The 12051-nt window shown below is 43.3% G+C and overlaps 1 protein-coding gene across 1 annotated transcript in view; it reads left to right on the plus strand.

The window, feature by feature from the left end:
• Nucleotides 1-12051, plus strand: part of CFI (complement factor I) — a 79690-nt gene that overhangs the window by 32221 nt on the left and 35418 nt on the right. Inside the window, exons 6-7 of the mRNA XM_088456387.1 lie at nt 6326-6433; nt 11710-11733. Of these exons, the coding sequence (XP_088312513.1) occupies nt 6326-6433; nt 11710-11733 (132 nt within the window). The remainder of the gene's footprint in view (nt 1-6325; nt 6434-11709; nt 11734-12051) is intronic.

Raw genomic sequence — 12051 nt, forward strand, 5'->3', positions numbered from 1 at the left:
TACACTCCAGTCCAAACCAAAAAAAAAATTATTTTCTGTGTTTGTGAATTGTGTGCGCAGTAGCCGCACGTGCATCAACAAAGTAGAGCCAAGCGTGCGCCTGTGTCATAAGTAAAGGGCCGGATGGCTTGACCGTTAAAGGGTGCTGTAACCCCCGAAAGTACACTCCAGTCCAAACCAAAAAAAAATTATTTTCTGTGTTTGTGAATTGTGTGCGCAGTAGCCGCACGTGCATCAACAAAGTAGTGCCAAGAGTGCGCCTGTGTCATAAGTAAAGGGCCGGCTGGCTTGACCGTTAAAGGGTGCTGTAACCCACAAAGTACACTCCAGTCCAAACCAAAAAAAAAATTATTTTCTGTGTTTAGCCGCACGTATATATCAAATCGATATAACATAAATGGAGGACCAAACTTTCTCCGATAAAAATAAAATAGAGAAAGATCAAGAACCACTTCCTCCTAGTGCTGAAGCTGCTGCCACTAGTCATGACATAGACGATAACATGCCATCAACGTCGTCTGCCAAGGCCGATGCCCAATGTCATAGTAGAGGGCACATACAATCCCAAATGGCAAAGTTCAGGAAAATGACCTTGAAAAAGACATTTAAATCAGCTGAAGAGAAACGTAAACTTGCCAATATGCCATTTACGACACGGAGTGGCAAGGAACGGCTAAGGTCGATCCCTAGTATGTTCATGACTAGTGGTTCAGCTTCACATGACGATGGAAGCCCTCCTCCCACTAAAAAAATCAAAAGAGTTAAGCTGGCAAAAGCACAGCGAAGAACTGTGCTTTCTAAGAAGATATCACAAATCCCCAAGGAGAGTCCAAGTGTGGTGGTGGTTGCGATGCCTGACCTTCCCAGCACTGGACGTGAAGAGGTGGCTCTTTCCACCATTTGCACGCCCCCTGCAAGTGCTGAAAGGAGCACCCACAGTCCACTTGCTGATATGCAAATTGAAGATGTCACTGTTGAAGTACAACAGGATGAGGATACTGGTGTAGCTGGCGCTGAGGAGGAAGTTGGCGAGGAGGATTCTGATGGTGATGTGGTTTGTTTAAATCAGGCTCCGGGGGAGACAGTTGTTGTCCGTGGGATGAAAAAGCCCATCACGGTCATGCCTGGGCAGAAGACCAAACATTCCACCTCTTTGGTCTGGCAATATTTCTATCCAAATCCGGACAACAACTGTCTTGCCATATGTACCATATGTAAAGGTGAAATAAGTAGGGGTAGGGACGTCAACCACCTAGGAACATCCTCCCTTATACGGCACCTGCAGCGCGTTCATAAAAAGTTACTGTCAAGTTCAGAAACTTTGGCTAAGACCGTAAGCAGTCCAGGGACACCTAAATCCCGTTGTCCTGTTGTATCCAAGCGCCTGCAAACCACACCGTCAACTCCCTCCTCGTCAATTTCCTCCTTAGTCAGGATCGGAAGTAGTCCTGCAGGCCATGTCACTGGCATGACTGACTCTCCTATCCGGGATTCCTCTGGAGGATCCTGCATTGCTACGCCTACTGCTGCCGCTGCTGCTGTTGCTGCTGCTGGGAGTCGTTCATCATCCCAGAGAGGAAGTAGGAACACCACTACTTTTACTAAACAATTGACCCTCCAACAGTCCTTAGCGAGGAGGATGAAGTACGACAGCAGTCATCCTGAAGCAAAACGTATAACTGAGGCCTTGACTGCTATGTTGGTGTTAGACGTGCGTCCGGTATCCGCCATTAGTGCAGTGGGATTTAGACAATTGATGGAGGTAGTGTGTCCCCGGTTCCAAATCCCGTCTAGATTCCACTTCACTAGGCAGGCGATACCGAGACTGTACAGAAACGTCAGAAAAAGTGTCCTCAGTGTCCTGAAAAATGCTGTTGTACACAATGTCCACTTAACCACGGACATGTGGACAAGTGCAACAGGGCAGACTAAGGACTATATGACTGTGACAGCCCACTGGGTAGATGTATCACCTTACGCAGCAACAGCAGCAGCGTCACCAGTAGCAGCATCTCAGAAACGCCAGCTCGTTACAAGGCAGGCTACGCTGTGTATCACCGGTTTCAGTAAGAGGCACACCGCCGACAACCTCTTAGAGAAACTGAGGGAAATCATCGCCCAGTGGCTTACCCCACTTAGACTCTCCTGGGGATTTGTGATATCTGACAACGCCACCAATATTGTGCGGGCATTACATCTGGGCAAATTCCAGCACGTCCCATGTTTTGCTCACACAATAAACTTGGTGGTGCAGAATTTTCTGAAAAGCGACAGGGGCGTGCAGGAGACGCTTTGGGTGGCCCGAAAAATTTCTGGCCACTTTCGCCATTCAGCGACTGCGTGCCGAAGACTGGAGCTCCAGCAAACACTCTTGAACCTGCCCCGCCATCACCTGAAGCAAGAGGTTGTGACGCGGTGGAACTCAACCCTCTATATGCTTCAGAGGAGCAGCAAAAGGCCATACAAGCCTATACATCCACCTATGACATAGGCAAAGGAGGGGGTATGTACCTGACTCAAGCGCAGTGGAGAATGATTTCCGTGTTGTGCAAGGTTCTCCAGCCCTTCGAACTTGCCACACGTGAAGTCAGTTCAGACACTGCCAGCTTGAGTCAGGTCATTCCCCTCATCAGGCTTTTGCAGAAGCAGCTGGAGAAAGTGAAGGAGGAGCTAAGATGGAGCGATTCCGCTCGGCATGTGGGACTTGTGGATGAAGCCCTTCATTCGCTTTGCCAGGATTCCAGGGTGGTCAATCTGTTGAAATCAGACCACTACATTTTGGCCACCGTGCTCGATCCTAGGTTTAAAGCCTATGTGGTGTCTCTCTTTCCAGCCGACACAAGCCTGCAGAGGTGCAAAGACCTGCTGGTGAACACACTGTCAGCTGAAGCGGAACGTGACACGTCAACGGCTCCTTCTTCATTTTCTCCCGCAACTGGGGCTGCCAGGAAAAAACTTAGGTATCCTAAGCAACCCGCTGGCGGTGATGCAGGGCAGGCAGGACCAAGTTTGGACATCTGGTCCGGACTGAAGGACCTGGCAACAATTTCTGACATGTCTACTGTCACTGCATATGATACTGTCACCATTGACAGAATGGTGGAGGATTACATCGGTGACAGCATCCAAGTAGGCATGTCAGACAGTCCATACCTGTACTGGCAGGAAAAAGAGGCAATTTGGAGGCCCCTGTACAAACTGGCTCTATTTTACCTGAGTTGCCCCCCCTCCAGTGTGTACTCCGAAAGAGTGTTTAGTGCAGCCAGGAACCTTGTCAGCGAAAGGTGTAGGAGGTTGCTTCCACAGAATGTGGAGAAGATGATGTTCATCAAAATGAATTATCAGCTCTTCCAGGGAGACCAGCCTCCAGAAGGTACAGAGGGACCTGTGGTGGTGGATTCAAGTGGGGACGAGTTAATACTTTGTGAGGATGAGGATGTACACACTGAAGAGGGTGAGGAATCGGTGGATGAGGAGGATGAGGATGACATCTTGCCTCCATAGAACCAGTTTGTGCAGGGACACATTAATTGCCAGCTTGTTTTGTGGGGGCCCAAACGAACCAATCATTTCAGCCACAGTTGTGTGGCAGACCCTGGCGCTGAAATGATTGGTTTGTTAAAGTGTGCATGTCCTGTTTATACAACATAAGGGTGGGTGGGAGGGCCCAAGGACAATTCCATCTTGCACCTCTTTTTTTTCTTTGCATTATGTACAGTTTGGGGCCTAGTTTTTCAAACTGCCATCCTGTCTGCCACTGCAGTGTCACTCCTAGATGGGTCACGTGTTTGTGCCGCTCACTCTTGTCGCTTAGCATAGTCATCCAGCTACCTCGGTGCAACCTTTTGGACATAAAAACACTATTGTGAGGTGTGAGGTGTTCAGAATAGACTGGAAATGAGTGGAAATTAAGGTTATTGAGGTTAATAATAGCATAGGAGCAGAAAAACCTACAAATTCTGTGATTTTAGCTGTTTTTATGCTTTTTTTCAAAAAAATACAGATCCAAAACACAAAACCCAGAACCCAAAACACGGAAGGGTGGTTTTGGCAAAACCAATCCAGATCCAAAACACGAAGAAAGATCCAGATCCAAAACCAAAACACAAAACACGAAAAGTGGCCGGTGCACACCCCTAGTTTTTATATATGAAATAGAAAGGGTAATTTTAAAAGCTGTATAGGGTAAATACCTTGTATCAACTTATATCTGTAGCATAAATTATATCATTCCACCAAGTGGTCATAGAGTCACTGGGAACTAATTGTGTATAATTAAACTGAATAAATTGATACTTTAAACTTTACAGCAGGGGTGGGGAACCTTTTTTCTGCCGAGGGCCATTTTGATATATATAACATTATTCGAGGGCCCGATGCAGGCCACGGTCCCTCCATGTGACGTCACATGGGGTGGTGGCACAATTGCCGGTGATTACAGCAATGCCCGGAGCATCCTGAGGATGTTCCGGGGAGCTGTAAGGGCAACGATGTGACAGTCTGAAGCGTCCTAAGGACACTCCAGGCGGCACTGCTGCATAGATTCTGGCTGCAGTGTACCATTCTAGGCACCCTGCTAGCCAGATGAGGCTAGCTGAAAAAAGCTCAGAGGGCCAGACCAAATGACTCCGCAGACCTTATACGGCTCCCGGGCCTAAGGTTCCCCTCTTTGCTTTAAAGAATTGTCAACTATGTAATTTAGCTGCATATTTGTTGCTCGTTATCCTGTAATAATGGTGCTGTGATGGTGCTGTACTAAATATATTTAACAGCAGAGATCACGATTCTACAACAAGTCTTTAAAGCAATTAAATCACTTTTGCCTACAAGAGTTCCTCGGTCACTTACTAAGGCAAAGTGCCGTCTGCAAGGCTCTTTCAGGAGCTATGTTTATATGCGAGCAGCAACTATTAAACTCACTCCTGTTTCAGAGACTTTCAGTGCTGGCAGATCTTCCCAGGTGAGCCCTGCAGCCCGCCCCCAACTGACTGTTCCATGTATCTCCAACAGCGCATTTTGTAAAAAAAAAAAAAAAAAACCTAGGTCGCCCGGTGGGTTATGTGACTATTGTCCTATTCATGGCTGGCCACACTGCTGCTGTGTAGCTGTTTCTCCTCCATTCCCTCACACGGGTCTCCACCCCTTTCTTCTCCTCTGTGAGTTCCCGGCTTTTTCTCTCCTATACACTATTCCTGCACTTCTCCACTAGTCCCCTCCAGTAGGGCCTGATTCAGAGATAGACACAGATGTGGCTGTGTGTGCGTCTTTTGCCGCAGTTGCATCAGCGTGTTTATGCTAATGCTGACTCCTATTTGCAAAGAACTGAGACACCCACTTGCTGCGTCAACGTGTAAGCCTCGGCTTTGCCACCCCTCTGTTACCCCCCAGGAAAGCCCACTAAAATTCTCAGACCATGCGGATGTTATGCGCTGTGTCTCTGTGCGCAGACATTTCAGACGCGTGCGCGCATTGGCCGTTTGCATGTGCAATTGACAAAGCATTCATCTCCGAATCAGGCCCCTAGTATCTACTAGTACCCCTTCCTCTCCTCACTCCTGTCAGCCAGTCTGTGTCTGTGAGTCTCTCCCCCTCTACAGCTCTGCAGTCAGTGTAATCAGACCAGCCCGCCTTCCTCACGGTGAGATAAGGCCACTTTCGCTGCTGATAAGTAATGGTGAAAGTTACATTATAGAGGCAGTGCTAATGCGCATGCGGGAACTGAGTTGATGTTGTACAGTAAGTACCATTAATATTTAAGCTGCATACACACACAACGATTGAGTTAATGAACGATTTTAGTAAACGATTTTCTACCTTGAAAAAATGAACTAAAATCGTTTACTAAAGTTGTTCATTTACTATGTTCATTTAATTGTAATGAACGATTTTTATGAACTACAAACGATTTTTGCATATTAACTTAATGAAAATCGTTGAGTTGACAAGTCTGACTGAACTACAAACTACAAACTACAAACGTGAACGCGAATGAACAATAATTGTTCATCGTTTGACTCAGAGAGTGAACGATTTTTTCAAACGATTATCGTTAAACGATATTGTTTAACGATAATCGTTCAAAAAATCGTTGTGTGTGTCTGCACCTTTACCAATAACATTTTGCATTGATTTAATCATCTTAGAACTTATTTTACATTTTGACTTTTACTTAATTTAGGTAAACTATGGAATTTACACTATGATGAAACAATAGGCATACTAGTACTTGCAGTTCCACAATAACTTTATCTCTACACTTTCCTTTTATCTAGTCTGTATTTTTGCAGTTATTCACAAACCTTTTTATTGTGTTATGTCATTCCAGATTGTCAGAAAGGTTTTCACTGTAAGTCAGACACATGCATTCCATCGAGTCATAGGTGCAATGGCATAACGGATTGTCTCAGTGGAGAAGATGAATTCAATTGCACAGGTAAAGAAACATGTAGTTACATTGTATTTTAAAGACCATGAAAAAGTAAGATGTATGCTAAAGTCAATTTATCAAATGTGTACTTAATGGACACGTGGGAACAGCTTCTGACCAGCGTAGGTGTTGGCACATATGCCATAGAACAGTGGAGTTGCATTCAGAGGGTGGACTGGCATTGCACTCATCTCTGGGCTTTATAGCAGCCTCAGCAGTGATGCCACTGCCAATATCAATCTTTCTTCAGAACAATTTACAAAGACATTGGGAAGCAACTGGTACAAAAGTGACTAAAAAGCATACTATAAATCGTAACAGCCCTGTGACATACTTAGGGGGGTTCCCAGTACCTGGAAAGCTCTTTTCTCCAGAGAACAACTCTGCAGCCTACCTTTTCCTGAAACCCAGAAACAATACTTTTGGCCACAGTTGTCCTGTAACAGGGCTGCTCAACTTTACCATTTCAGCACAGAATTACACATGGGTATGACTATAGTGGGTGCAAGGGGTGCCATTGCTATGGGGCCCAGAGGCTTAGGGGGGTCCAGACTCAGGTCATAAGATTGTCTACCGCATTCCCCTAATTGCCTGCTAAGGAATTCCATATTGCCCAACCTGAAAAGTGGGACTTGTCAGCACTCATGTAGGTGGCGGTCTATGTTTTTCCCTATCAGCAAAACTCTACACTTTAGTGTGGCATATTTTGAACTGGGGAAAATGCAATGTTGCTCAATATGAACTGGAGGGCAATGTAATGTGGCATAATATAAGCTGGAGGGACTATAGTGTGACAATATGAACAGGGTCCACTGTAATGTTGCACCGTATGAACTGGGAGAATTAGTGTGGCATATTATGAACTGGGCACTACATTATGTGGCATAATATTAATTAGAGGCACTTCAATGTGGCTTAATTTGACCTGGCGACACTATTATGTGTGACATGATGTGAACTAGGGCACTGTGTGGCATAATGTGTACTGGCAGCACTACAATGTGGCATACTGTGAACTGGGGCACTACAATGTGGGTCTAGGCTGCCACAAGGCCGAGTGGACTTCCTGCTCTAATAGAGCAGGAAGTCCACTACTGACATCAGTAGTGATGTCAGTCAGTAAGACCTCCCAACAAATGCAGGTTTGTCCAGCCACCCCCCCTACCCACCCACAAAATAGGGCGAGCTGTCACTCACCATCGACAGCCGCCCCGTCTTGTTGCGAGCCCCGTAGCAACTGAACTTCAGTCACTCAGCGGGGCACCCGGACGCGGCGCATGCACAGTGCAGAAACATGGGACCGCTTGCGAGCGTACGGCTATGAATCAGGGCCAAAGATCACAGCATACCGCATACCCCATACAATGCACACAGAACGTCGCAGCTGTGCAATTTAACAAGCTTATTGGAGCCCATGTCCTGGCGACATGGCGACATGTTCTATATAAAATTCCCTGCAAATATGTTCCTTAGTTCCATGAATGACGATGAGCAACGTTCACTTCCGGGGTCAGACTGCATTTTGTAAGTAAATAAGCCTCCATATGAGTTCACAATCTACCCTCTTTTCCCCTGCCTTGTACTTGTATAATAGGCACTGTATATTAATAGGTTTCTAAGTTGCAGACAGGACAATAATACATTTTGATGATTAATGTACGTATTATACCTAAATATAGGCAAAGACATACAGGGCCTGATTCAGAGGTACACGCTAATGCAGCCGTGACTGCGTCTTTTTCCGTAGTGTGACTACGTCTTTCTGCTATTACCACAGTCGATGGGATTCGTACAGAGAAACCCACTGGCTGCGGCGATAATCCGCCACATCGAATAGTGCACCAGCCCTATGGAGGAGCAGAACATGGCAGCCAAAATCAGTGCGACTGCGGTTTTTGCGACACGCCCGCATCTGGCTAGCCACTCCGCTGTCCCCACCCAGGAGTGACCACTGAAATTGCCTCCTTCTGCAGCTTTCAGTGGTAACCATCTGCACACATGCGCAGTAACTGGGCTGCATGCTCAGACTGAAAACATTGTTTGCTTACGTCTGATACTGCATCCACCTGTGAATCAGGTCCATAGTCTTATAGCAGGGATTCCCAACCACAGTCCTCAAGGCACACAAACAGTCCAGGTTTTAGGGATAGCCACACTTGAGCGCAAGTGACTTACTGTAATTAGTACCTCAGTTATTTTGATATATCCATCTGTGCTCAATCATTGATATAACTAGAACCAGGATTGTTAGTGTGCCTTGAGGACCGAGGTTGGGAATCACTGCCTTATAGTAATCAAATTAAAATCCACTAGATTTTTTTTTCACTGTTATGTTTAGACAACAATAGAACAGCCTACCCTGTCCTAAAATTGGTACAGTAGAAAGCTTGTATGCAAGTCAACAGCTGTCCATTCATGACATTATGCAACAGGACTTTTTCATACTTTAGCACCTTACTGATACTTCCCAACCACCCCATTTTTTGCGTGCCAGTCCAGATTACAGCACAACAGTTCAGATCAGGACATATGTCCCAATTCCCATTGGAGGGGGAGAGGGGTGATTGGTTGGAAGGTGTTACAGTGTCGCATGGTATGGAGGCTGGTTGTACTTTTAAAATTGTGATTTTTGGTTTTGAAAAGATTATCCATCTAACTATTAACTTTAGAGTATGCTGCTGTGTTGCTATGGACATTTCTTTCTTATAAATGCTAGTGAACTGCGCTAATTTTACCTAATACTTACTGATTGTCATATTGGTTCTGGAGAAAATTCAGATTTGCTAAATGATGAATGTAATAAAACTTAATTGCATATTACAGAAACACAAGGAATCACTAAAGAGGCGGTGGTAAATGAATCAAATTTAGTGTAAATTATATATGAAAAAAATTATGTAAAGGCCAAATATAAGCAATAGACCAGATAACAATGAGTAAACTAATTATGCTTTTATAAGACACGTCTTGCTAGTAAAATCATTGCCCTTTTTGTATTGTGTATAAACACGATCAGAAGCGCCGGATTTTACAAAACGACACTTTGTAAATAAACCCCTAAGTCTCAAGCATATTAGTATAAAATCTGCAACACTGAATGTTATTGCCATGTAAACTATAGACACAGAGTTGGTATGCACTATTGCAGACCTTTGCAGCTCCGCAGCAGTGAACTAAAAGCTGGGAGCTAAATCATCAGCTGCTGGGGGATGTGTGCAGCTACTTTATGCCGGTCTCAGATGTCTATTTGTATTTATTTTTTTTATTATTATTGTTGAATTCCATATTTTATTATATTGTTTCTAACAGTATATATTTTTTCTATATATTTTAGGGGTTTCATCAAAACCTGAATGTAACCTTGCCATGCTTTTTCCAATTTATACTGCAGAGATTATAGCTGCTATTAGCGGGTAACCTGCAAAGCAAAGAAAAAAATGGAACAGTATTACATTCAATAATCTACATGAAAAATAATGCTGTAGCCATGCTGAATAGGTGTTAGGTTATGAGATCAACAATCATTGGTGAGATAAGTTACTCAGCAATAACTGTTGATTGTCCAGGCTTGCACTTTCATAGAGGTTTCTATGATATTGGAAACATTTCATATCTTTTTATTGTATTTTTTTGTGACAGTGACAGTCTTTTTGTTGGGTACTTATTGGATCTAACCACGAATAATTTATACCAATTGGTAGCATCACATCTACAGTGGGATTACAAAATGTTATATTTAACTAGTGACTGTCCTTAAACGAACTTTCAATTGTAGTACAAGTATTTATATTTTTTTTAAATACATTTTTTATATTTACAATTAATATTTATTTATATTATTGTATATATATTTATTTTAATTAAATATTGTTATATAGTTTTTAGCACGGGTACAGCATTATTTTTCATGTAGATTATTGAATGCAGCACTATTCCATATTTTCTTTTTCAGATTTAGATGGTTGGCAGCCGTTGAAAAGCTGCTTGGTTTATTCACATTCTTCAGTATTAATTTGTCTATTTATTGTGTCCAATCCATCACCTTGGGTGTATTTCATCACTCTACTGAGGCTCAGAAAAGTAGAACTGGGGCTTAGGACAATGAATGAGTATGGCGGGACCCTACCCCAAATTTGTTATGGAGCCGGTAAAACTGTTCTGTCCATTCCAGCAGCACCTATGACTCATTGCCTACTATCCTACCCCTGTGGTCTACATACTGGGGGAGAGTCAGGCAGTGAAGATTGTGAGCTTACATGGATGATTTCACAAACATGACAGGCTATTAGCTGTGAAATTACATTTGTCCTTCCGACACAAACAGAGTGGTGGAGGGAAAAAGTTTAATGTTATGGAGGAGGCAATTAAATACAAGTATTTTATATTTTTGTTACCTGATCTTTTAAATGTGCACCATTATTCTAATTATGTGTGATTATTTATACCTTGACTAAACTGTCTATATATATATATATATATATATATATATATATATATATATATTATTATTATTATTATTACTATAGTCAACATTGTGAGATAAATGTAAAGTGGAAATGGATATTTAGTTACATAGTTCAAGCACTGCAACAAGCATTTCCTGGACCTTATTCTTAGAGAATAGTTGGGTGCTGTTCTAATGGACATTTCTTATAAATGCTGGTAATGGGTACACAACGACTAACATGACAGTGCCCTATGGAGCAATGTTGCCAAGAGCCAGTCTACAGGTCCCATTGGTGAACTGTGCTATATTTACATAGTAATACTTTAAGTACTGGGGGCCTGATTCAGAGTTGGGAATAGAGAGAGTTATCTCTCTCAACTGATCATCTTAGTGAAACCATGCTGCACTGCAGGTGGGGCAGATTTAAAATGTGCAGAGAGATTTAGATTTGGGAGGAGTGTTTCCAAACTGACATCTAAATCGTAGAGTAATAATAAAGCTGTGCAGTATTTATGGCCTACATACAAAAGCAGCCAGTATTTATTTGCATTGCAAGATGGTTTGTTCAGGTTCACAGTTTAGAGAGACATCTCACTCTATTCCCAAGTCTGAATCAGGCCCTGGGTGTCCTATTGGTTCTGGAGAACAGAACAAGTTACAGTATAGATATATATATATATATATATATATATATATATATATATATATATCTAGATGATGTCGTTATTAAGATCTTTTTATGTAGAAGTATTGATTTGCTAATTTATGACTGTAATGATACTGAATTCCAAATGATATTATAATATTGTTTCTAATGGTACTTTTAATATTTTAGGTGATGATTCGTCCAAACCTAAAGGTAACTTTGCTTTATTTTTTTTAAATTCACATTGCAGAGAGTTCAGCCACTATGGGCACAGAGGTGATGGGAGCCCGACAATACCACTCCACCCTCCTGATGTGTCCAGTTTTGCTTTGTCCCTTCCAGCAGTGTCATTACTTGGGGGTGCCACCGAAATGCTGGCTCCTCCTCAGTGACCGTGAGCTGGGCACTGCACTGGCACGTTATTGTGCAGCACCCAGCTTCCGGTCACTGAGGAGGAGCTGGCAGTGCAGGGAGTGCTGGGTATGCACCCAGAGTAATGAAAATTCTGACATATCACAAGGCCACACTCCC

This window comes from Taudactylus pleione, unplaced genomic scaffold, assembly GCF_031769625.1.
Source record: "Taudactylus pleione unplaced genomic scaffold, aTauple2 ptg000703l, whole genome shotgun sequence".
NCBI lineage: Eukaryota > Metazoa > Chordata > Amphibia > Anura > Myobatrachidae > Taudactylus > Taudactylus pleione.